The sequence below is a fragment of the Xiphophorus maculatus genome, chromosome 8 (assembly GCF_002775205.1).
Source record: "Xiphophorus maculatus strain JP 163 A chromosome 8, X_maculatus-5.0-male, whole genome shotgun sequence".
NCBI lineage: Eukaryota > Metazoa > Chordata > Actinopteri > Cyprinodontiformes > Poeciliidae > Xiphophorus > Xiphophorus maculatus.
In genome coordinates, this window is record NC_036450.1 from 24,181,785 (window position 1) to 24,209,504 (window position 27,720).

At 40.6% G+C, this 27,720-nt stretch overlaps 1 protein-coding gene across 7 annotated transcripts in view; it reads right to left on the reverse strand.

Moving 5' to 3' along the window:
- The window catches only part of LOC102218421 (membrane-associated phosphatidylinositol transfer protein 2-like), a 69,302-nt gene that overhangs the window by 32,476 nt on the left and 9,106 nt on the right, over positions 1–27,720 (reverse strand). For 2 of the 7 annotated variants that reach the window (XR_002753160.1, XM_023338308.1), the window contains exons 1-2: positions 18,713–18,927; positions 5,303–5,517 (exon numbers count right to left, since the gene is read on the reverse strand). Coding sequence is in view for 6 of the 7 variants with exons in the window: in XM_023338308.1 (XP_023194076.1) it covers positions 5,303–5,380 (78 nt within the window). In the remaining variant the exon portion in view is untranslated. Of the gene's footprint in view, positions 1–5,302; positions 5,518–18,712; positions 18,929–24,646; positions 24,713–27,720 lie in introns of those variants that run through there. The other 5 variants (XM_023338309.1, XM_023338310.1, XM_023338311.1 and 2 more) reach the window with 4 other exon arrangements.

Here is a 27,720-nt window from a genome sequence, read left to right on the forward strand (position 1 = left end):
GACTTTCCCGAGGATCTCGTTTCGGCCGGGCCGAGTCCATCCTGAATAATTCATGTGACAGAACAAGCCCAACATAAACCAGAGGTAAACCTGGATTAATACATAATCCTGGAGAAAACCCTGGGGGTCCACCTGCTGTGCCCCGGCGGTGATGCATTTTCACGAGAGAACGCGAGCGGTTGCCATAACAACGACACCCTGAGGACCAACAGAGTGGAAGGATGGACTTCGTGTTAGACGTCTTGCTTGGTGATTGGCTCATTTTCTTCTGAACAGAAAACTCTGGGCAATAAACACAGCTGCGTCATAAAGAAATATCAATGATAGAAATGAATTCATGTCACCTGTTTTCGATTTTAGGTTCTGGGCTTTAAAGATGCACTGATCCAATATTAATATCGGTATCGGTCTCAATATTGAAAACATTTCTAGATGGGTAACAGGGACAATGTGCCTGATCCATAAGTACAGATCTATTCAGTCTAATTCTAGGTTTTGTGCTCCGAGGGACGTCATGCATTATTGTTTATTCTATATTATATATACATTCCCTAATTACACGTTTTAAACCATTTTAACAAAGGTTTGCTGTAGTTTATTTACACAATGATTATTTTTACATTTTTGCATTGTTCTTGTCAGTTTCAGTTTATTATTTTTGGCTGTTAAACCCCTAATTGTACTGACTGAACAAATTAAAGTTTTTTTTTACGTGCTTGTCCAAGAAGCTGCTGGTGTGTTTAGGGGTCCTGCAGTGGTGCAGAGTTAAACCTCAGATATTGGTATTGGAAGTGAAAAAAGTGGAGCGGTTTATCTCTAATCAGTTTACAAACATAAGACTTGGTGGACTGACGGCTTTGAACTTGGTGCTTTGCTGAAGCTAGAGGAGGAAGGAGAAAACAGAGCTAGACAGTTTAACACCTTGTCTGTGACTCCACCCCCCCCCCCCAATTTTATTTATGTACAGCAGGTTTTGTTAAACTTTATGAAGCATATTTGCAACTTATTCTTACAAGGTGATTAAATTGAGAGCTGATGTGTATGGTAAAAAAGTTCAGAATTGTTTTCTTTCCATTTTCCTTGACTAGCTTCTCTGCTGACAAATAGCATCTCCACAGCATGATGCTGGCACCACCGACATTATTCTTACCCGTCCAGTCAGATTTAGGTGGATCACCAGGCATCCGAGGGTTTACTTTTTCCCTTTCCTTGGAAACTGCTTTGCGCAGCTTCCGAGCTTCCGCCTCACAGAGCAGCCCTTCCCCACTCAGCTCCTTCAGACTAGCCAACAGCAATTAGCAAACACCTGGTGGACCTGCACATCTGCTGAGCTCATTATAGGAGCTAATTCTCAGTGCAACTCGGGTAAAAACGTTGCTAAAGGGTTAACAGAGGAGCCATGTTGTGTTGACTTCCTGAAGTCAGAGTTTCAGAAAGAGCAGGAGTTTCTTAAAGAGACATAGGCCCAATTTCAAGGTAAAAACTCTTTTAAGTCATATTAAATATAAACAGCATTTGTTATGTTGACAACTGCGAACTGTGAACATAGTTGCTTGATTATGCTATAAAATGGCACTATGTGCCTGGAAAACACATAGTACTGCCCCTTTAAGCATTAATAAAAACCATTTGTGAAGATGCAAAGTAGTGGGATGTTTATATGTGGCTAATAACCAAAGTGGCTTCATGCTAATCAAGCAATGTTTTCTCAAGAGCTGTGACATCCATATATATATGGCAATTTGTTAATAGCAATAATAGAGGTGGTCTGAATTACAAAAATGCTATAAATTTCAGAAAGTACATGGGAACGCCTCATCTAGGTGTTTTTTTTTCTGACAAAACATTTCAAAAATACAAACGGGTGAGAAAAGCTCTGCTATTTTTTTAATGTTATGATAATATTACATATTTTATTTGAATAATGTTTGAATCTCATGTTACTCTATCCAGCAACGAGTTTCGGACACCAAGTTGTCATGGCGACTGCACCACCACGTCTCCCTCTCTGTCTCGTTCACGCCACAAAACCAAATGATGGCAGCAGCTGCCCGCTGCAGGTGATGTCACCAGTTACCCCGGCGACAGGCGCTCCAACTGTGACGCCGAGGAGCAGGAGCGGTGTGTGTGTGTGTGTGTGGGGTGTGTGTTCGTGGGTGCTTGTGTGTGTGTTTAACTCTGTACAGTCATGTATTTGTATGTTTGTCCACATAAGCAAAGTTATGATAAAAAGAAGCAAACATGTCGTTTCTGTTTTGTCTGCACTGATCTAGCTTCTAATAACTTCATCTGATCAAATTTAAAAAGAGTCTGAATATTAGGTTGCATATTTTCTGTTGCAGAATAGAATAAGCGACCTAAAAAGAAGGAATCGACGTAAAAAGGAGGAATCGACGTGGCTCTTGCTTCATTGCTATTTGTCAGTAATGAGTTTCATGATCACAAGCGGGAACATGTCGCTCTAAAATGACATCCTTTGTTTAATCTGCCCTGATTTACGGCTCCTAAGTAAATACAGGCTGCATTCATACTGAGATGTTGTTTTTTTAATGACATTTTAATTGTTTCCACAAAGTTATGAAAGGAAGCATAAAGCCCAGACATATGGAGCACCATCTGGTCTGCAGAGTGACACCGTGACCTCTCAGCAACGTTTTCTCTCAGATCCTGTTCTACAGGAAGACACAAGGACACCTTCCACTCTGCCCTCCATTACACGTATGAGATATTAGCTGAAACAAGGTAATGCTTCGTAACCACCGCTAAAATCATCATAACTGCCCCTGATCCAGCCTTTTGAACTGGGACAATACGACGTAAACCAGGGGGTCGTGGGGGTTTACGCTAATTTTGAAGTATTGCTTTAGAAAAGGTTGTCGGAGGTGGCAAAATTCGAAAGAACTTCCTTACACTTTTTTTTTTCTCCAAAGAGTTTTTGCGGCGCTAGTGGCTCATATTTTTTTGACAGTAGGCAGACAGGAAGGAGGGTGGAAGACATGCGGCAAAGGTTGTCGGGAGTCGAACTCGCGACGTCCGCGTCGAGGACTAAGGCCTCCAAACGTGGGGCGTGCTAACCCCCTGCGCCACCACAGCACGCCCCAAACTTCCTTACACTTTATGTTCGCTTTTGAGGTGGTTTTTGGCTTTTCCGATAAGGCGCTACAGAGTAGCAAAGGAAACTCATTTTCTGGGTAAGTTCAAACCTCCAGCTGAGAGGGGAGGACTCTACTTCCTGTCTATTACAGTCATGCGTAGCGTCAATATCTGATGAAGTTACGGTTTATGTAGTGAGGTTGATTTGCTCCAGGCCTAATTCACATTTTCTTTTGTTCTATTTTGAGACCTTTTATAGGGGCAGTATTGTGTTTTCCAGGCACATAGTGCCATTTCATTGCAGAATGAAGTAACTATGTTAGCCTCAGTCGTTATCAAATATGTCTTAAAAGAAGTTTTAGTGCCTTGAAATTAGGTCTCTGTCTCTAAAAAAATATCCTGCTCTTTCTGAAACTCCACCACCTTATTAACCCTTTAGCAACGTTTTTACCAGCGTTGCACTGAGAAATAGCTCCTATAATGAGCTCAGCTGATGCGCAGTTCCACCAGGTGGTTGCTAATTGCTGCTGGCTAGTCTGAAGGGGCTGAGTGGGGGAGACAAGAAGCTGCTCTGTGAGGTGGAAGCTTGGAAGCTGCAGCTCTGAGGAGGAGCTGCGTCTTCAAAGGCGGGGCTAGGTCCACCCAGGTGTTTTGAACAGGTTACCATGGAGATGAAAAGATTTTTCAAACATGCATGAAAGAATCATGTTAACACTCCAGGTATGTTTTTGATAAGGGAATAACATTATAACATGACGTAAAGCTCAAAGAAGTCAGTTTTACATGACACTGCCCCAATTATTGTGCTCAAAATTAGCATAATAATTGGATGGAAACATATCTGTAGTTTGGTTTTCATAATAGAAACCATTTATATGAGTGTATTCTACATAACTTGTGTTTTCCCACTTGACAATTGACATAACTCCAGTTTGGATTAAACACAACAAGCTGTTAGCGTAAGAATCCTACGTCACCATGTTTGTTTTAGTCATTTCCATTTCTGAGATTTATAAATAAATTTTAAAATAACACCTGTGGAGTCTGAACCAACATTACATTTCATTTTACTTTCACTTGCAAAGACTCTCTTGACCACTTCAGCAGGTCCACTGGAACTGCACACAAGAAGCAATCAGTAATATAAGGTTTCCTCCTGTTAGCTGGTTGCTGTAGTTACAACAAAGTCTGCTTATGAGTGACTGATCGGGCATCAGCAGACAACTCCTCCAGCGGAAGACTCAGCTTCCGTAAGAGGTTTACTGAGTGAGAATCGGGGAAAAAAGAGAGAAAAACTATGACCTTAAAGCTACAGTATATAACTTTTATAAAATAAAATATACCTGTTTGATAAAACTTTCTCTTTGCTGTGACAGTAGAATGTAATTGCAATAACTTTGAAAAAAATCAAGCTGCTCTGCCTTCTCCCAGTGCTCCCACTGCTTGACCAGAAACAACCAGTCACATGTCAGCTGTGTGATGTTACACTGGGAAAAGGGTTAGGTTGCACCTGATGTGCATCTGCCATCAATGCTAACTAGCCTTAGCATTGATTGCAGGCTATGTGATGAACCAGCTGTAGCTTAGCAACGAGCATGTGGGAAAGGGTGAGCACGAGAGTAGTTGACAGCGCTAAGACCCTCCCCCTGGCTCTGATTGGTTATTTCTGACTGAGTCACACCAGGAAGAATGGAGAGGAGCTAATATTTTCCCAGATTATCTGTCAGATATTATACTGTCACAACATCATGATGATTTTAACAAATATAGGGGAAAAAAAGCTTTATGTAAACAGAGTGTCATTAAAGTGTTTCATAACTGGACCAAGTGTCTCTTTTTTGGAAATCCAAACATGGTCATCCCACCATAACCGGAAGTGTATCTGACAAGTATATTAATAACAGGTCGCTTTGTTTAGCTTCAAATTGCATTCGTAAATGAAACAAAGAGGTTTAAGCCAAAACTACTACACAGTTTAAAGGTTCAAAGTGCCTGAAAAAAAAAAGTATTTTCATTTAACCTTTAGTTTATCAGGAAAATCCCATTGAGATTAAAAATCCTGGCCAAGACCGGTGTTAGCACACAGACATACTACAGAACATCCACAGCAAAATCAGAAAAAGTTAACACCGTTAAAAGATTTCTCAGTCGAAACATTTACAGACAGACGAGTCCTTCTGAAAATCAGCAGGAATCAAGAAGTGCTCACCTGGATCATGTAGAGCTGAGCAATGCGGTACTCCTCCACGCTCATCGGCATGGGGATCCGGTACTCCTTGATCAGCATGGCTGTGCTGGAACAGAACCGACTCTGCCTTCCTGCGTTCGCGGGGTCCGGAGGTGAGGCTCCTCTTGGTCGGGCTTTGCTAACCCAGCAGCATAGTCAGTCAGCAAGGAGGCAGCCGTCTGTCATTTTTTCCCCGCCTGAGACAGAAAAGCAAACGGCATTCAGTGTTGGGAGGGAAAAGAAAAACCCAACAACTCTGTAACGTCCCTTCAGCCTCTGGCTTACTTACAAGCCATAGGAGGAGTTAGCATGCTTGTCTGAGGGATTAAAGCCCTCCATATACAAGCCAACACATCCTGTGTGTGTGCTCCAGCGGATCTATTACAAGGTAATCCACTGACCCAGCAGCAGCGCTGAAATCCTCCTGCAACCTAAATCCCAACTCTGTGGCACCAAAGATGCAGCAGCGATGCCACTGAAGGACTAATCTTTGGTGTGACCTCTGCAGGTTCTCTACCACTGCAGTGTAGATATTTATCTATCTGATCTGACTTTTATTTAGCAATTCCTTAACTGCGTAAAGCTTTGATTAGAGCTGGACAATAAATCTGTAATAATAATAATCTACTTAGTTTCTCCAGAACCAAGCAGCATTCAGTTTCTATGCACCACTGATCTGGAACAAACTTCCAGAAAACCGCAAAGCAGCCAAAACACTGAGCTCCTGTAAATCAAGGCTAAAGATCCCACCTGTTTAGAGTTGCTTTTGAACCAAATCAGAACCAGGAAGCGGGTCTTAGTGTTGTCAATCACATTCATGTATGTGCTGCTCATAACCTCCCTCTTTCTCTCTGCTACGCTACAGCAGGTTCACCACAGCCTGACAGGAATCCTGAGGCTAGTTAGCATGGCCACTGATGAACGATTTTCTTCAAAAGGTAAGTTATTTCCCTGCCATTAGTATGTTTAGCAGGGTTAACATTTTATTGTTGAAATTTTGTATTGTGATTTTATTTATTTGGTGATGTCCTTTTGTAATGTTCGTAAAATGTTAAAGTGGCTGAAGCCGTAAATTTTAATTTAGTTTCCATTTTGTTTTTGCCTTAAGGTATTTTCTTGTGACTTTATTGTAACTTTTGTGGTGTGAGCCCCAGGAAAAATAGTCTGTGGTAGAGACTAAATAATAATAAAAAAAAGTACAGAAGCATGATTAACAGCACTAAGACCTGCCCACTGGCTCTGATTGGTTGCATTTCTTCAGGTGGCAATAATAGCTTAGGAAGGAGGTGAAGGAGACCGATCTTTTCTCATATTATGCTGTCACAACATGCTGACAGTTTAAACAAATATGTAAAAAATTATTTTAAAAAACATTTTTGTGAAAGTTTCACACACTAGCTTTAATGGAGGAGAATAACAACAATAGAAAGTTTCTTTCTGCTTTCAGCTTCCAAACTTAAATTCTGCTGACCCATGATTCAACTGAATTGACGTTTTCTGTAAAGTGCCGCGAGGCAACATGTGCTGTGAATTTCCGCGACATAAATAAACTGAACTCAATTAAGCTGAATTAATAACATCCTTCAGCTCATCTGCATTGTTGGCTCATTTTCCTCTTGACTCTGTGTGTAATGAATCCAAACATTATGCGGGTTTCACTATGCTGAACTGAATCGCTGAAATAAATTAACTGTGCAAAGCTATTCCAATTTAGTAAATGCACCCACATGACGGTGCTATCTATGTTGATTTAATGTCAAGCTTTTCTTTATGTTATTTTCCAAGAAATTAACAGGAAAACAAACTGAGCAAAAATCTAACACAGAAATTGTTGGTTCTTTCATTCTAAAACAGTCTATGGTTACGGTTCTCTGTTCTGATTTCCAACTTTTAGAAATATGGTTGCTGTGATGTGGAAACCTGACGACAATCTGACAATGCTTTAGATCTCTTAATGTAAACGTACATAAAAGGACACTGAGACAAGAAACAAACTCTTATTGCAGTCGGTGAGTGTACACTAATCACGTCCTTAAGAAGACGGATTTTCTTTTTTCTTTCCAGTGATCCAATTACATGTTTTGTTTACACAACCACAGCGGACACTCCCTGCTGTTAACGTCATGAATTTTACATTCATGATGTACACCGTGATCATGATTCCCGGTGTACATGTGTAGGAATTAGCTAACAACTAACAGCATTTTCTCAGATTTATGTTGACATTAGAGCAGAGGTCTCAAACTCCAGTCCTCCAGTCGCAGTCCTACAGTTTTTAGATGTGCCACAGGTAAAAAACACTGGAATAAAATGGCTTAATTACCTCCTCCGTGTGTAGATCAGTTCTCCAGAGCCTTAATGACCTAATTATTCTATTCAGGTGTGGTGCAGCAGAGGCACAACTAAAAGTTGCAGGGCACCAGCCCTCCAGGACTGGAGTTTGAGACCTGTGCTTTAGAGCAGGGGTGGGCACTCCTGGTCCTCGAGGGCCGGTGTCCTGCAACTTTTAGATGCATCTCTACTTCAACACACCTGAGTCAAATAATGAGGTCGTTAACAGGACTCTGGAGAACTTGACTGCACTTAGGAGGAGATTCAGCTGTTGGATTCAGGTGTGTTGGACCAGGGAGACATCTAAGAGTTGCAGGACACCGGCCCTCGAGGACCAGGAGTGCCCACCCCTGCTTTAGAGGAATATACACAGCTGTGAAAATGATCTCTCCCCCTTTACAAAATCTCTTATTTTTTCTCCTTTGCAGTGCCAGAGAAAAATAACCTGAATATATCCAATACGTTTTTTTAATGATGTCATTTATAAAGAAAAAATGGAAATGTTTGCTAATTACACTTAAATCTGTATTTACTCAGATTATGTTAATGTACTATTAAAACTGGTTTGATTTGAAACATTAAAGTGTGTGTGGGAGGGAGCAAAAATACCTGAAATTTGTCAGAAATTAAATACTGGCAATATATATTTGTTTGTGGTTTAAGCTGTGCAAAACGCCTGGGGGAACTTAGCCCCGCCTTTGAGGCGCAGCTCTTCCTCTGAGCTGCAGTTTCCAAGCTACTTAATTTCTGCCTCACAGAGCAGACCTTCCCATGACTCCCCCACTCAGATCCTTCAGACTAGTCAGCAGCAATTACCAAACACCTGGTGGAACTGAACATCTGCTGAGCTCATTATAGAAGCTACTTCTCAGTGAAATGCTGGTAAAACGTTGTTAAAGTCTTAATAGAGGAGCCATGTTGTGATGACTTCTTGAAGGCGGACTTTCAGAAAGAGCAGGAGTTTCTTAGAGAGACAAAGGCCCAATTTCAAGACGTTAAATAGCTAAGTAAACTTTCTTTTAAGTCATATTTTATATTTGGAGTATTTTTGTAACAACTGATGGTAACATAGTTATTTAATTGTGCTACAAAACGACGCTATGTGCCTGGAAAACACATAATACTGCCCCTTTAAGAGTCTAAGAAAGATAATATTTGTTTTTAGGAAGGCTAATAAGGCCTATAAAAATGATGTGGGTAAAAACATTTGCTTTAAAAACAAATGGATAATAATTGTTAAACCCATCATTAAAGATACATTGTTCTTCATTAGCACAACCTGAAACTCAGACATGCTGAATGTTTTTCTTCTGCGTCCACGGAGACGGTTTAATGACTCCCATTGCTAATCTAAAGACACCCTAACTTCTCAGCTCTGCCTTCCTTCCTCGCCCGTCTGTCTGAGTCGAGTTCATCCACCTGCTGCCATGTGAACCAGGTCAGCCAGTCACAGACTGAGGAGGAGGGGGGTCATGTGGAAGCACTTGCTTAATCTCCAGCAGATGATAGCAGGCTGTAAATCTGATAGGGGCGGGAGTTGGACACTGGAGTCTAATGGGTGGTGTGTGTAAGGTGTGTGTCTTCATCTGTGCATGATTAGGCATGACTGCGTGGCAGAGTGGGAGACCATGGAAGGTTTATTAAGATTCATCAGCTAGTCATTTAATGAAAATATTGCTGTAAGTGGCTACAAATGGACATTAATTGCACTGCCTTAGCAGCATATTAAGAGAATCAGATTTGAGCGTGTTTAGTTTAAGATGTTTTCTTTTTTTTAAAAAAGAGAGAGAAATCTGTGAGAGATAATTTACCAGAAAACAGCAATCGGTGTACATCTACTTTAGTCACGACCTACTAATTCTGATTAAAACTAAAATCCGTAGGAAAAAGGGAAACCAGTACTGGTCAGGAAAAGGCTCATTGGTGGATAGTGCAGAAAAATCAGAAACAGACTAAACTTGATCAGAAAGGAAGTAAGTAACTAGAAATCAGAAGGTGACATAAACCACTGTTAATCACCTTAAAACTGAGCAAAGAGACAAAGACTACAAAAGTAAAGAATAAAATCTAGAGTAGATAGAGACTGATATGCAAACTGACAACAGGAACAAATAATTAGAAATGTACCAAAGTGACCTAGAACTTTGTGAAACACAGAATCCCTCACAGAGTGAATCTGAAAGAGACTAAAAACCAGAGGGAAGAAATTCAAACAACCAGAGAAACGGACCAGAACAAGCAGAGAATAACAGAAGCTTGTTACTCCTAAACCATTTTTTACCTTCGTCGTCTGTCCTCATTTCACTGAGCCACTATTTTTTTATATCTGCCATGCTACCATCTACCAGCAGGAGGCGCTATTAGGGTTTTGGTCAGGGGTCATAATTAGTCATGTCTCATAAAAATCAACTGACCCAATCAGGAAATAAAACCAACAATCAGTACAAATGGAGTGTACACTTCCACAAAATACAAATCTGATTTGAAGATTTCCACATTGTTATGACCATTTATCTACATCATTCAAAAAAAATGGGGCAAAGGAAAATGAACTAACAGATGACGGGTTATGTAAATGGGTGTGAAATGATTTATTTACAGGTACAAAATGAAAGTAGAAAGGGAGGAAATGGAGTGCTTGGGTCCAAAATGAGGAAACGAATAAAATCAACCATTAAGCTAACGACCTGCTCATTTCAGTTGTAAAAATTAAATTAATTGGTATAACAGACTGAACTTGTTTGATAACTGGGATCAATTGGGATGGATGTATCTTACAAGCCGAAAAGAGTTACGTTGTCTAGAAGTATCGATCTGGTTCATATTTATTCAAACAGAGAGGAAGCGGTACAGATGGATGCCGACAAATCACAAAACATTCTTACTACTCCTGAAAATCACTACCTCTATAAGACCCAAACATTCAGCCAGGATTCTGTGCAAACAGAGGCTGAGTGCAGATGAATAATCAGAGGAAATATTTTCCACTGAATCCTGGACAGAACGAAGACCTCCGTCCACACGAATGAACACGGGACGACCGACACGTACGCAGAGCAACACACGGCCTTTATAGCCTGTTTTCGTTTTTGTTGTTGTTTTATGCAAACTGACTTTAATGTTTTATTGACTCCATCAGCTCAACAAGCGGTGAGTCAGCACATCAAACACGGCGGCCTCCATCTACTGAGCCGGACCAAGTGAAGTGTGAACCACAAATGAAGGCCAGTCGGCCGAGAGGTGGGGGTTTAATGATCCATCGAAAATTTAGGAGTTTATTTCCTTTTAAATTGTTTGGACAGCATATCAAGTATCATGGATGGAGCCACTTGTCTGGAATGGACAATGGTTCAGATGACGAAGTAAGCATCAAAGAAAACAGAAACCTGAACGATTTTTTCTTTTTCAATTGACATTATGGACTTATTTATAACTTCTTCATCTCCAAAACTTTGGATGCCCATTCTGAAAACCATGATGTAGTGGCCATGTTTTGGTTTCTACATTTTATATCCACCTTTGTGACTTCTTTCCCACCAATTCAGGCCCCATGTCCACTGGAATGGACATGTTTCTGGGTTCAAAGCAAAAAAAAAAAGAGAAAAAAATTAAATGATTCTTGTTTTTGACTGGTTTCTTATTGGTCATTAACTGTGTTTCAAGCGCAAATGTGCGTAAATCTTTGTCTATGTTCAGCTAATGTCGAAAAAACCCCACAATTTTGCAATAGTTTCCATGAAATAAGAAAAGAATTTGAAATCAGACATGAATGAGGTGAGGAGAGTGGTGCGGACAGCAGAGAGGATCATCGGGGCCCCCCTTCCCTCCATTCAGGACATTTCATCCCAGCGCTGCGTGTCCCGAGGCCGAAACATCGTCAGTGACCCCTCACACCCCCACCATGGACTGTTCTCCCTGCTGCCCTCTGGAAAGAGGTTCCGCAGCATCCGGTGCAGGTCCACCTGGTTCCGAAACAGCTTTTTCCCACTTGCCATCAGACTGCTGAACTCTTAACTGGACTGCACTCAAACACTGGTCTCCACTTTATACCTTGCACATGTACAGAGCTAAGTAACTTCTATTTTACTGTCAGTCCTGCACTTTATATTTATATTTATATTCATATTTTATACTGTATTTTATTTTATTCTGGAGTAACCTCACAACATTGGAAGCTCAAAACATTGTCCTGAGCCGTATGCAACGAAATTTCGTTCTGTATACACCCTGTGCATGCAAAATGACAATAAAGTCAGTCTAAGTCTAAGTCTAATACGCTACTTCACGTGATAAGTAATTAAAAATCACAGCAGTAAACAGCTAGGTAAGATTTATTCATAATAAAATTCTGCATTTTATTCAGGCATGTGCTCAGTCTGGGCCTCCCATCCTAAAGCTTTCTGTAAGTAAATATTCTTCATGTATCACTTTAACATGTGATATTCAGTGCTGCTTGTTCAGTGTCACATGTAGATTACTAAAGGCTAGAAGATCTCAGATCTGTTTTAGTGTGGTCATTATTTAGCAGCGTCATGTCCCACAGAGTTCACAGCCAAAATCCTTTTAAACAGCATCAAATTAGCATAGAAGCCAATTACATTTTACTTTATGTAACTGGATTAAAACCCACACAACTGTTATTTTTAAGCTGCAGACATAAAAACAGTGGGGGACACTAATTTTGGCACTCCTTGACTCAGAGGCTTCTTGGATGAATCCGTTTCTGTCTGTGTGGTGAGAGGCTGAGGTGGGACACAGAGCAGGCCGTGATTCTCTTTTAGAACATATTCTGAAAAGGTCCGCATTTTGCATCTTTAGCTTCAAATCTCAGCCAAACCGGGGCATTCAGAAAATCAGAAGAAACAATATCGGCTTCAAAGTACCTGGTGCAGAAGGTGACTTCGTCTCAAATGTAATAAAGAAAAATTCAAACTAAGTTCAAATTTGCAGGGTTTCCCCTAGAAAACTAGCTGACGGCGTTGGTAGGGGTGCCTACTGTGTTTCTGAAAATACCACTTGGTAGTTATGTGTTAGTGGAAGGCAGCGTTAATAATACTTAAACGCCAACTACATTCAAAGACAAACATTTATAAAACCTGGAACAAATAAACAAACAATGCCAAGCCTGGTGGGGTGCAAGTAAAGCCTGGCGGCCCGCCAGGCTTATTATACACTGAGGGAAACCCTGTTTTGATATTTCTAATGTGTTCCAATCAAAGCAAATCTGTACAGCTACAACAGAGTATTAGAGCCAGGCTAAGAAATGTTTTTTTTGTGGGTTTTCTTTACATTTCAAGAATAAAGTCAGTGTTGCGAGCATAAAGCTATACGACTATAAAGTCAATATAATATGAGCCTAAAGTCCGAATTACACGAGAGTAAAGTCGAATAATAGGAGAATGAATTTGTAATTTTATGAGAATTCCTCCACAAATTGTAATTTGAAAGATAAAATGAGGAAGTTGAGCATCTTGTGACGTTATGCTTTGGTATCGATTTTCCAAATAAGGAAATACTTCATTTTTTAACACATCAGCATCAAATTATTATCGGTAGCACGACAAGTTAGTCGCGTCAGATCCTGATAAATACAAGCTTTGCTCTCATTTTACAACTTCCCTTTTGTTTGCATCCTAGTAACTACTATGACTTTATTCTCGTAACTTAACACAATAAAAATCTCTTAGTCTGGCTGTAATACAACAATGAGGCAAAGCTTAAATTTAACCTGCTACAGTCGGCTGAGGATGATGAGTCAGAAACACATTCCCAAACAGCTTTTTCAGGAATGCAAATGAGCTTCCAAGCACTGAGGAAAGATACCACACACCCTAATGGAGTCATTTTTTCTGTAGCGAAGACTTGACCCAGAAAAAATCCCTCAGTCAGAATCCAAGTCTGGCTCCATTCATTCAGTTCACAGCAAATGGTAAAGCAGTCAGCTTTGTCTGCGCTCGTTGAACAGAAACGGCCAACGTCAAAGCTCACTGAACGAGAATGTCTCCACAAGAACACAAACTCTGAAAACTGTAAGGGGACATGAAAAAAATGACAGCATGTATGTATCAAAACCAAAATATGAATAAATAATTGTCATTGACAACATTATTATAATCGGAATAAAAATTTGTTTTCTATAAGCCATATAATAATTGTTTCAGCCTCACATTTGTGCATTAAAACCAACATAATTAACCGAAATAAAGGCTTGAAAACATCAGTCTGTGTGATTGATCTATCGTAACCTTTCCGTAAATATACTCATTTTTGAATATGACTATGGTTTCTAGTGCTGAACGATAGGTCAGATTAGTTGTGATGAAATAATTGTCAACTAACATAGTAATCGATCAATCGTTAACTGGACACAAAAAAAAAAGGTAACGATAATTTGCTGAAAGAACTCGGTCCTAACATCAGCAGTCAAGTCAAAAATGAACAAGTATAGTATATAAAGTGGCACAGCTTTGGCTTCACAGGGTTCAAGTTCTAGTAGAATGTTTATTTTCTTATTTTTTAGAAAATCGTTATTTTTGTATTTTCGATTAATCTATTAATCGTCAGAATAATCAATGGAATAATCAATTACTAAAATAATCGATAGTTTAGTGATCGATTCAAATGGAAACAACAGCATTGATGTGGATTGGTCAAATCTTGAAGCTGAGCTGAATCTAGTTTTGTTCTTCAGCACAAATGAGGTGTGTAAAACTATAATAACATTAACAAAATTTAATTTGGAAGATGGATTTCTTCATTTCTTCAGATTTTAATCTTGAGTACAAATTTATAGTAGCAAATAGTTTCTTTGCATTTTAGTTTGTATAAAATTTATTTATTCATTGTCGCAAACAATCACATTATTATGACACGGGAAATTATTTTAAGTCAAGGATTATTTTATCAAACACAGTCTATTTCCTAATGTCTATTGATCCGTTGAGAAAGAAACAAAACCAACAAGGAAATAAACTATATGAGTAAGTCTACAATGGTTCTATATGGAAAAAGTGGGAAAGGTTTTTGAGTGAGAAATACCTTTTCAAAACTTTCTCTATGCTGATTAACGATTTAATGTTGATCAAAATTTCACTGGCCTCCCAAAAGTTCAGAGAAAGGGACTTGCGGATTAATTCTGGTCTCTAATGTTAACGCAAAGGTTAACCAGAGACAGGAATGAAAAAAAGGGGAGAAATACAAAGTATTTGAGAACAGGAAAGAGAAAACCCACGTAAGGAGCGATGCTGAACACAACACAGGCGATGAGGAAAAAGCTAAAGCTTGCTGGAATTTTGCGTAAAAATATTGAGGAACCTAGAGCAAAAAAAAAAAAAAATGCAAAGAAAATCACAACTGAATCTGTAACATTGATCAGGCCTGGTTCTGTTGGATCTGGTTGTTTTTATATCTCGTGCTGAACCACATGACCGGCTGAGGAGTCATCATGAGGGGCCTGAACAACCAATCAGAGACCGACTGTGGGAAACGAGCGAGTCGCTTCGCCCTCAACAGCCAATAAGAAAACGTATTCCTCCTATATTTGTTTTTCTATGAGACACAAAAAGAAATTAAACTATCCTTCTAAATAAACCTATCAAGTTTATTAATCAAATGCTGTATAATATTCTAAAAGCTTTGTAGACTTTGGAAATTGGCTAGTTAGAAATAATTTAACATGCACTAACATATCCAGATGACGTTTCTTTGGAAAATAACACTTAAAGACATTCATATATTGAAGGATCAGAGCACCAGTTGTGTTGGAAACTAGGTTGCTATAACAAAATCTAAAATGTCCGTCACTAATATTCCAAAGAGACTTTGTGGATGAAAGGTCTGTTTGTGCAGGTACAAAAATGAAACTATCAACTAAGAAACATGGAGAATCTCAAATTCTCCTTTTGAGAATCTCAAATCTGAGATTGAGAATCTCAGCAGATAGATGGGAAGACAAGGTGCATTAGAAGTATTCTCTTCTTTCAAGGTAACTAAAAGCGTGACACAAACGTTGCCAGCATTTAGTTCATTTGTTCATCTCAAGGCTTTCTGATCAAAAACACTGATCTGTTCCTGGAAGCTCCTTTGTGAAGGAATGCAAATCAGGGCTAATACAAAGAGAAATAAAACAATGTTAAATTCTAAGAAGGCTTTCATAAACCGTTTGCTACAAAATAAAAACTCCAAGGGCATTTTAACAGACGTAGCTGTGTGTATACGCAAATAAATATCCAACAAAAAATTCAGCTTGCTACCTGGTAAAGGTATTAATTCCTTGAATTGTCACTTTTCACTGCGATCTCTGCTGCAAAACTTATAGCTCTATCATCTTTAGAAATCTCCGTAGTGAACATTTTGCTCATTCTGTCCGGAGTCTGTAAACGTCGACTTACAAGACTTCCAGTAGACTCCATCAGAGCTAGGACATGAACATGCCTTCATCTAAACCGGTCCATCGTAGATCTTGCTGAATGTTTGTATGTTTGGTTCTATGCCGACTCAGTAAGGAGTCGTTCAAGGTGGTCTGTTGTGTGAATTATCTGCCACACGTAATGTTTTACATGAAGGCTAAAAAGTTACATTTTAGTATCATCTGACAAATTCAATCTTCCTCCACATTACATGCCCCTACATGGCTTGTGGCTAACTGAAACCAAGACTCCATATTGTTTTCTGTCAGCCACTCTTCCAAAATAAAAAGCCAGATTAATAGCAGTGCACGTCTAATACTTCTGTCAACAGATTTTCGTACTTGACGTGGGCCTCTCGCGCTCTGATTGATTCACTCGTGTCCCAGCCTGATTGGGGATGAACTGGCCGTGGCTTTACCCGGTTCACCCCCAATCAGGCCCGGCCAGATTCGTCTCCATTTGCAAATCCTCGTCTTTTGGATCGATTTGATTGGCTGCAGACTGCATTTGTTGATCGGCCCGTAGTAGCTGGCGAGACACTGAGGTGCAAATTGTTAATTCCACGGTCCAACCTTTTTATCAATTGTGGTGGAAGAGCGCACACACCGTCAACTGGAAGGGGCAACACGCAACGGACAAATGTACCGAGAGATTTCAGAGGAAAGGGTGAACATGCAAATGGAGTCATTATAGCGTCGACCACAGCTCTGCAGTTAATGTCTGCATAGAACTACACCAAACATTAACAGGCTGAAGGGCTTAAGGGGTCAATCATGTCTTGATAGGTTCGAAGTCTTATACTCTTTCCATAGTGAGATAAAAGAAAAGCTTAAAGGGGCAGCATTATGTAAAGTTGACTTTGAGCTTTACATCGTGTTGTAATGTCATTTCCTCATTCAAAACATACCTGGAGTGTTGCTTTGTTTCTTTCATGCATGTTTGAGAAATCCTTTAATCTCCATGGCAACAACTTAGCTGTTTAAAACACCTGGCTGGACCTAGCTCCACCTCGGAGGTGCAGTTTACAAGTTTCTGCCTCACAGAGCAGACCTCCGCTGTGGCTCCCCCACTCTGCTCCTTCAGACTAGCCAGCAGCAATTAGCAAACAACTGGTGGGACTGCACATCAGCTGAGCGTATTAAAGGAGCTACTTCTCAACGTTAGTAGAAATGTTGTTTAAGGGTTAATAGAGGAGCCATGTTGTGGTGACTTCCTAAAGGCAGAGTTTCATAAAGAGAAGTTTTAAACAGACAGAGACCCAATTTTAAGGCGTTAGATTACAAAGTCATATTTATTTTAAGTCATATTTGATGTACACAGCATTTTTATAACAGCTGAAGGTAACTTAATTACGCTTTAAATGGCTCTATGGGCCTGGCAGACACATAATAATACTGTTTCCTTAAAAAGTTTCTTTCCAAAGAAACCCAGCAGACTGCATCGAGTCACTGACTTGCAGCATTTTGCAAATTTTAAAAACCAAAAAACAAAAGAAAACCATGTGTCGTTTTGGTTTTTTTACCATCACTGTTATGCACTACTACTTTTGCTCACACAAAATCCCAATGAAATACATCAATGTTTGTGGCCGCAAAGAAAAAAATAATACAAAAAAGTCAAAGGGGAAATGATGAAATAAAGAACGTTCAAAGAGCTTCGGAAGCATGAAAGCTTGAAAAGTACAGCCTGTTCACGTTCACATGGATTCCATTTTTCTCAAACGTTGCAGCAGGAGCCGGATTTCTGAGTGGGATTCATGATCTCACAGTTTGCTGCACCACCGGGATTCATCTGGTCGACTCGCTCGGCATATGGAGGAGTCGTGCCGCTTTAACAAGATCCCCTGACTGGATTTGTCTCTGCATTTGTTAATCGCAACACACAAGCCAGCAGGGCCGAATGACTCAGACAACATATGCAACAAGTAAACCAAGAGAGACAGGCAGGCTGGTGATTTTCTTCTATTTTTTTCTTTTCCATGGTTTTACCAAAACCTGCCAGATTTCGTGCAGCCAGCTTGCCCAAAGCGGAACTGCAAACGCCGGAATTTCTAAGTCCTCTCTATGTTCCGTGTAGTAATAAATACAGTATTTGATGATTTATTTCCACACTTGGCATCAGGACTGAACAGAGTTTGCAGCAGATCATTACTCACTGCTTGACAGGAGCATTAAAATAAAGCCTTGACTACGTATTTTCGCTTAAAAAAAAAGAAAGAAATCTCATTTTATGGATGTATAGAAAGCTAGCTACACTGCCAAGTAAATATAAAAAAACAAAACAAAAATTTCATTCAATTATTCCAGCCAATTAAAAGAATCAGAAATATATATTAGATATTACTGTAACTCAGACTCTGCCAAAGGGAAACTTTTTTTTCCTCCCAGAATCGCAGTGTAATTCAGACATTTTTGCATTTGATGAAGAGATTAAATTGACTTGCGAAACGCAGCGGCTATATATTTCAATTCTGTCAAATGCGAGTCTGTTGCCTTCCCCCCCCTCACACACCTGCCACATCTCAGGAGGGGATGACTAAAGCCCCGCCACCTGCAGTCCAACAGGCAGCAGCGTGTCGTTTATTTTCACGAGAAGGAAGCGGGGATGAACATTCCGATCGAACCGGATCTTTCGGGTGAAAGAAATGTTTTACCTCTCGGCTGCTGGATGGATCCATGTGCAGAGGGAGGAGCGCTGCAGAACCTGATCCTGGCGAGACTCCCCGGCTCACGCGGCTGTGGCGGCGACTCCCCACCACATCCCGGCCCCTCAGTAAAGCTCAAAGCGCCCTCCGCTTAACAAAACCCAAGAGCAGCTTTAGATTCTGCCTCTCCTCCACCTCTCTTCGCTCTCTCTCTCTCTTGCTGTTCTGCTCTCCTCCATCAGCTGTCCCCACCTCCTCATCACAGAGGAAGCTCAGTTACCATGGCGACGCGTGAGGCTGGAGCCCGATTGGCGATGGTTGTTGTGATGCAGCGGGTTTGGCGGCGCGGCCCCACCAGATTGATTGCCTTTTCAGCGGGGACGGTTGCGTAACGCCGAGCCAGAATCAGCAGATACGAAGGAATTTATTCTCAATGATAAATTAAAAAAAAACAACAACAGAGCTTCTGCTGTTTCACTGTAAACCACAGCTCTTAAGGTAATTAATGAAGATATCTGAGAGGCTAGAGAAGATCTTTTTCTATGAGTAGATTCTACTTTTATATTTTAAATCATAAAATCCACCGTTGGCATTTCCTCTGTAAAAGTATGTTAAGGAAGTGTTTTAAAGGCACATCATGTCAAGTAACTTAACTTCAGCTGTTATAAAAGTGCCATATATATACAGAAGAAATTTGACTTCCTACATTAAATCCTTGAAATTGGGTCTCTGTCTCTTTAAGAAGCTCCTCCTCTTTCTAAAACTCCGCTTTCCAGAAAGTCATCACAACATGGCTCCTCTATTAACCCTTTAACAAAGTTTTTACCAGAGTTGCACTGAGAAGTAGCTCCTATGATGAGCTCAGCAGATGCTCAGTTCCACCAGGTGTTTGCTAATTGTTGCTGGCTAGTCTGAAGGAGCTGAGAGGGGGATTGACGGAGAAGGGCTGCACTGTGAGGCAGAACCGAGCAAACCAGTTCTGAGGCTAAGCTGCGTTTTAAAAGGTTTTCTCAGCTTTTTTAAAAAAAGCTTTTTTTTAAAACAAAAACTTCAATGTCACGACAAAGCAGAAGTTGTGTTGAGCTGACTGAGGAAACAGAAGTAAACACAACACCGGCAGTGAAACAGGTGGGTGACGGTCATTTTTGCTTTTTTGTCATTTCATATATTTATCTTTTTTGATTGTTTTGTAGCTGATTTTTCCCCAGTAGGCAACAGAGTGGAGCCGCCTAAAGCGTAAGAGTTCTGTTTGTAAAGTTACACAGTCCAAAATTGACAGCAGTAATTTTGGGTTACTGAAAATTTAGCTCCAACTTAAATAGTTAGCCAGCAAGCTAAACTATTAGCTTTAAAGTAAATATTTACCTTTGAAGCTACATTTGTAGCTAGCAAATTAACCCCTCAACAGTCAAGATGACATCAACGGCCTCATGGACTAACTGACTATCATGTAATAGTGACAGTTGAAAGGTTTTGATTCCATCTTGCTTGCTAGCTACTTATTTAGCTAGTTGGCTAAATATTGAGCTTACGGCTAAATATTTAGCAGGACTAAGACAAATAGACACCAGTCCACCAGTAGAGACAAGTGGATGGATGGAAGATGCAGAGTTTAAAGTGAAGAAAAATAGCACTGTCATCTTAAAATTTCTCAAAAATTGATCACATCTAATAGGCTGTATGTAGAGATTTTTTTTAAACAAAGTTTATACATAAAATAATAAAAGAACATTATAGTGCCAACTTTGGGAAAAAATGGAGTAAAGAGAAAAGTAATTAAGACACTAGTTTTTAAAGTTTGAGACTGCCTGGCGTGATTAATGTTAACATTATTAATCAGTGTAAGACTCGTCCTTCTAACACTTTCAAATGTCAATATTAACAGTTTACAGTTTCTTTCACGAGGCAGTAATAAAAGCAGTAATTAAATCCTCGCCTCAGTTCTTTTTAAACTCATTAAAATGTTTGCTGGCTGGGCCCTGAACCAGTGAGACGCCAACATCCTCGGTCTGCACCACCAGTCAAACCCTGGGTGTCGTCCTTCTTCATGCCATCGTGCGACGGCGGCGGAGCGCTGCTTCAGAGCCGCATGCCGACCAGGTCACATCTGCAGCTTCGGCGGTCGCGCACGACGTTTGCAGGGCGTCGTGACCAGGTCCCGCCTTTCCTGCTGCGACTCTCAGCCACAGAATCTGAATGAGGCTGCCGAGATCACACGCCAAGTCAGGCGCTCTCCCTCGTAGGCGACCGTCGTTTCGGTCTGTGCGCACTCCACAGAATACTCCACATGCTGCAGAGCTTGATGTTTGTGGCCTGTCGGGGGTGAGCAGGTATCAGAAGCTCTCTTGTTTGTCGGGAGTTTGCTGTTAGCGCCAGAAACACTAGTCATTCTGTGAACTTTCACACAGATTTCTTGTCATATTACAGACAAGTTGACAGTTTTCTAAGTTAGGTTTCCCGTTGAAATCTTTTAAGACTTAAATAAGGTATAATGTGACCATTAAAGATGGACAGCAACACCACCAGCGACCCTGCAGGGAAAAGTGGGGATGCATGGATTGTAAATTGTAATAACAATAATAATTCTCTGCTCTCCATCCGTTCTGTGCATGAAGCCTGCTGATGTGTGCTAACCGAGGGGCTGCAAGCCTAGGATAAGCTCCATGACTCGCATGTCATTAATTACACCCAGCCCGCACGCCTGGCTGGGCTTTTGGTTAAAAATATCCCACCTGCAGCCAAACTGAATCTACAGGGGATTGTGCAGCTGTCAGTTTGTCTTTAACCCAAGCTGAGCATAAAACTGTGCAAATTGAAATGACAAAAATAACATTTCTTAAAAGAAACATGCAAATTTTGGAAAAACTCGCATTTTCTTTCTTTTTTTTTTTTTGCGGTGGTTTTTCCAGCCGTATGGAAACCGATTTATTTCGCAACACTGAAATTGAAGCACTTTTTTTGCATCACGAGTCACGTGAGCAACAGCCGGATTTTACTACTGCTGTAAACAACGAAGAGAGGAAGTATTAGAAAGAAGATGGTTTGTTTCTGTGTTATTAGTTGGGGGTTTTCCCCCCTGGCTCCAGAGCTCTCACAGCATGGCGCAGTTTGTAAAAAGTTGTGTCATTCAAAGTGTTGAATCCTTAGTTCTTCTGTAAAATGGCTGACTACAATTTCCCCCAAAACGGCACAGAACCATCACCTCCTATATCGAGGTTTGTCACTATGACGTATGAATATGACGCCTTTTTTTTTGTTTAAACGACTTATCGCGTGAATTACTTTATACACATGTGATTTTAATTTCAATTCTTACTTTATAAAAACGCAGCATCCGAGAAGTTGCGTGTTTCTCCGCCATTAGCGGAACAAACTTGGTTTATTCTTCTATTACACGTTCAAACGTTCAGCGTAGACAAACATTTGCGCGCGTGTGTAATGGACACGCAGGTAATGTTTTAAACACCGGAATAAGGCCGACCTGAGGTCATGTTGCAGCAGCAGCCGGCCTCCCGGTCCTCCTCCGGGCAGCCGGTGTCCAGCTGGTCTCACGGCGGGAAGCGACGTGTTCTCCGCCCGGCGCGCGCCCTGCCGTTATCTGAGCATCAGCAGACCGGCGCTAACAGAATCACTCCAAACGCCAGCAGCAGCAACAGCACTTGCTGTTAATGTGTGATCCTGTCAAGCGCACCTTTCCTCACCAGGCTCGGCTGTTACTCATCATTCCGCGGCTCCGGCCCGCCGGACGCACCCCCACCTCCACTCCCGCGCCTGTGACGTAACTACCGGCACGTATCGACGCGGCGCTGCAGCGGGTGTTCGATTACGGCCTCGCTGGAAAGCCGTATTTATATATTAAATCAATTCATTGTCGCACAGCAAGACAGGTCACAGGAGTTCAGTGTCATTTTAGCTGCAGAGCTAGAAACTGCATTTCCTGTGAAGCCGCTGCACTTAGAAGCAACTCTGAGGTTTTTTATTATTAAAAAAAACACACAAAAAAAACAGTGCGGAAAAGGTCCAAATTGAAATGGATCAGGAACAAGAGTGGCCATTAGAAATGAAATTCATCTAAGGAATAAAGTAAAAAGTATTAATTTCCCTTGTATTTCATTATTTTGGTAATTGATTATTCTGACAATCAATTAGTCGGATAGAGAAATTTTCACATTTGCCCATTTTTCATTTTACCACTTGAGCATTTTTGTGTATACAATATTAAAAATACATCAAAAGATGCAATTAAACAACCAATAAAGCAACTTTTTATTGTCTAAAATGCAATAACTGCATTATTTTACTGAACGCCTGGTTATTTGTATCAAAGGATGCATCTGCGACTAAAAAATACTTCTAACATCGACATGTGTCTAGCTTGGCTCTTTCTGTTTGACCCAACATCAAATCAGTGTAGCGATGATCTGGTGACTATTATTTAGATCAACTAATTAATAATTGAATAGCAAAATGTGCTTAGTAGGAGATCTTTTTTTGTACAGAAGCTAAAACTGCCATTTGAGTTCTGGGTAGAACATATTTACAGACAAAGAAAGTTCTTCTTTAATCTTAAATGCAAAATGTATATATCTTTTGTACAGTTTTGGCTTAATTACTGCTCCGTATACGTAGTGCTTTCAAGCAAATGGTCTTTTTCGAGTCCGTATGCTCAAGTTAATGATTAATCGATTGCTAAATTAGTTGACAATCGTTTCAAGAAATCGATTCATCACGATGAATCCCATTAAACGTTTCCTCCCTAACAAAGCATGCATTAAGACTTCAGCCCCTTGCCATCCACATCCCATAATGCACTGCTTCCTGTTCGTCAACCACAAAAAGTCGCAATAGATGTTTGTAACTTAAACTCCGCAGAGGTTCAAGGGTTGTGAGTGCTTTTCCAAATCATTGCTCATCCAAATCATTAAGTGAATGTATCAGTGCCCCAGCTTGGTTAGAAATGAACAAACATTAACCGTGAAACTGTGTCACGCTTTGGTGAAACACGGTTCAGGACGCGTCTGAAAAAGGTCACTTAGCTGCACCTGCAGGTGTCCATAAAGAGAGTCTTCTGGAAATGGTTGGGTTATTCAGAGCCGTTTGGACAGTAAAAGTGTTCATGTGCCCCCTTGTTACCAAGGATAAATTATAAAATATGTCAGGGAAAAAAAGGAACAAAACAAAGGTGTTTCCTGAACAGCAGAGGAAATGAACACATTTTCAGGTAACAGCTTCTCTCTTCCATTCAGACAGACAAGAAGAAAGTCAATCATCAGGACTTTACATGTTACATCTGAAGCACATTGATGTCAGTTTGACACGGCTGTGAAAAACGTTTTCAGATAATCAAAAAAAAAAAAAAGTCGGGCGTGCCGTGGCGGCGTAGCGGTTAGCGTGACCCGTATTTGGAGGCCTTGAGTCCCTGACCCGATGACATTTGCCACATGTCTTCCCCCCTCTCCTTCCCTGTTTCCTGTCAGCCCACTATCACATAAGGGACACTAGAGCCCACAAAAGACCCCCTGGAGGGTAAAAAAAAAAAAAAAAGTCCAAATCAGATAAAGACAACCAGAGTTGACACAATGAGATGCTTTCAATACTGATTTCTATTATCAAGGGGAAGATTTTAAAGATTTCCAAACAAACACGGCTCTATGTAATCATCTCAAATAGTGTTCAACTTTCCAGAGATTGATCCTATTGGCAGTCGAAGTCGGCACCGGCTCACCCGTGACCTCTGACCCGCCCTGCGGTCTGGAACAGCTGGCCCAAACTAAATAATTAGGAGGCAAAAATAAGTCTGAGCAGAGCAGCTGCAGCTAAAACTCAATCCCTATGTGGCCTCGGGGGAGAATCCTTCTGCAGGTCAGAGGTCGGCGTCAGTATAAAAAGAAAAAGAAAAAGAGAAACGGCTTGGAGCTACGGGTGAGAGACGATCCCACTGACCTAAAGTTCATCTCCTGCATCGACCGCCGTCCTTCAGCCCGGCTCAGACTCCAAACGCTGGTTTCTACCTCAGCGATCCAGCGGAGACAGAAACCAGCCGCATGACTTCAGAGCACAAGGATAGTCTGCTTAAAAAAAAACAAGCTGCCAAAAAAAGAAAGAAAAAAAAAGCAGAAGTTTTGAAATAACTTCCTTCCTCAAATCAATCAAAAGAGCAAGAATGTGTAGCTTGCACAGTACATATTAGGAGATGTGTTGTGATTTGAGTCTGACGCCAGCTGAGAGGACACCATGGATGTTCACCTACAGATAAGGTGACCATCCAACCTGGTCAAAGCGTCACAACATGGGAAAAAGCTTTAAAAAAATCATAATAATCTAGGCAGCAAATGAGGAGCGTGGTCCTGATGTGACGGCTCGGTGATGAGAGAGAGAAGGCGCTAATTTTAGCTGGGTGCGGGTTGGAGGGGGAGCCGCCTGTGACGTTTCGATTGTGTTGCTTCAGTGTATTTTGGCAAATGACGGCGACGCATCGCTGTCTGCGGAGGGGCGGAGAGGCTGATCGGTGTTGTCGCCGCTCTCACGGGGCCTCTTGCGCTAAAATGTTCCTAACGTGTGAAGTTCACCGGAATTAGAACAGCAGCAGAGGGCTGCTGATACACAGGAACCGAAGGAACATCTGTTTGCTACTCGGAGAGCGTCTGTTTACCTGCTACATGCCTATCATTCTTATCAAGCAGGATATCTGGGGAAACTAATACATTGTTATGCGTGTTGGCCTTTCATCTGCACAAAAGCCTTGTTTAATATCCCTAAAAACGATTATTTGGGGGGGAAAATTAACAATTTGGGAAAACTTCGTAGGCTATTTGTGTTCGCGTGTGTACAGGTGAAAAAAGAGATTTCAGGTCCTGCTCATTACAGTGTGCGACAAAAAAACATGATAATACGTCCCCATACTTGCTTTAACATAACAACCAATCAGCATCGCCTTCAACCTCCCGGCGCCATGTTTATTTCCTTACAGACTTAGACTTAGACTTAGACTGACTTTATTGTCATTTTGCATGCACAGGGTGTATACAGAACGAAATTTCGTTGCATACGGCTCAGGACGGTGTTTTGAGCTTTCAATGTTGTGAGGCTACTCCAGAATAAAATAAAATACAGTATAAAATATGAATATAAATCTAAATATAAAATATAAAGTGCAGGAAGTCGTAGTTGTTTTTGAAGCGATCTGATTGGCTGACACAGGTTTCAGCGTTGCACTACACTGCCCCCTGTGGGTGTGGCATGTGTGTACAACAACACTGTCTTAAAACAATGTGACAGAGAGGCTTGGTTTTTTATAAAGACGTGGCTGCATGTGTACAAGGCCTTAGTTGGATTTAGGCTCTGACTTTGACATTCTAACACAAGCGTAGGAACAGATTTAATCTCCTCCATTCCATTTTTGGCAGTAAGTCAAAACAAATGTTAACCACTGCAGGTCTTCCAGAAGTTACCAGGGGTCAGTTTTTGACGGTTTGACTGATTTGTAGTTGCGCCATATTTTCTGAACTGTGGGTCAAAAGACGCAAATCTTAAACCATTTTTAGGCTGATTATAAATGAATTCTATGGACAAACAATGTAACTGTATGGTGTAAAGTAGTACAATTTCACTATTTATGTCCTGGTTTTTGGCTTTAATTGAAAAGGTTTATTTCATCTTTTATAAATGAAATCAATACTTCATTGTTTCTACATTTGTAGAAGCCTAAATGTATCTGCTTTTCATGGCCTGATGGCCTGAATCCTTGAGATCTGACGATGAGCTAAAGCTCTTTTAAAATAACAGATAAAGTTTAGGTGTTTTTATTTAGCCTGTGTTGACTTTATATCCAGTCTCTAGCCAGAAGCAACTCCTTTATGAGAGTTTCAGACTTCAGGAGACTGTCTGCAAATGACGATGATGACTCATCCACACACCGGGGCTAACTTTGAATCTAAAAATATTTCAAACTTTGAACGCGGATGATGCAAAAACGGCATCGTTGCCGCCGAAGGAGATAGTCAGGAGGAGGCGGCCATTATCCAAAGAGAGATGCTGCCAGAATGTGCAGAGCTTCGTTTTTCCTGCAGTCTGTGTTGACTGCTGCCTGCAGGCGGCCAACACAGATGCAAACTTTTTAGTTTCCATCTGTGCAACATCAGAGTGTTTATGTGCAGAACGAAAAGAGTGCTACCTTTTAAAAAAACCCAAAGCTAAATTGTAAACTGGCTGAATTTATACATAGATCGCTGTTATGACCTGGAACGAAAAGCAAAAATAAACAAAAGTAAAACAAAAAATAAAAATAGAAATTGCAACATTTGTGCTGGAGTCATTTCCAGTTTTACAATTGGCGTCCCTTGCACACATATTCATCGTTCACAAGAGATTAAAAGAAAAAAGAGAGAGAAAACTTATGGAGCATCCTGAATCAAATATTCTTGCTTAGTCGAATAAAAAAAAAAAAATTCTGAAAATGTGTCTTGCCTGCATCTTAGCAACAACATTTTGGTAGGATAAGTCATATTTCAAGTAGCATGCATTCAAATTCTGCATATTTTTAACTTAAAGGCCTCTAGGACCATATCTAATGGTCCTAGAGGCCATGCAGTCACCAAACTGCATTTCAGTTTAGTGACTGAAATGCAAAAGCTAAAAAGAGAAACTCATAAGGACATTGTTTTTATGAAAAGGAAGAACAATCTGGGAAAAGAAAATTGTTAAAAAAAAAAGGGGGGGGGGATATGTAGGAATATAGTCATTCTTTTATTTGGCAATAATATATCACAATTACACATTCTCTTGATAGCCTGAAGCATAACCTCTCATTCATTGATTTTTTTCTGTGTGTGTTTGTTTCAGAATCAATTCCTGCGATGGTTTCATATTCTGTACCTAGACAGATCTGTACGCCTGGCCAAGTCATGAAAAAATTGTACACTGGGTTAATTTTATGCACCAGCACAGGACATACAGCTCAGGCACCAATAAATGAGATCATGAAAAATTAATGTAGGAGGAAGCAAACAAAAACAAGA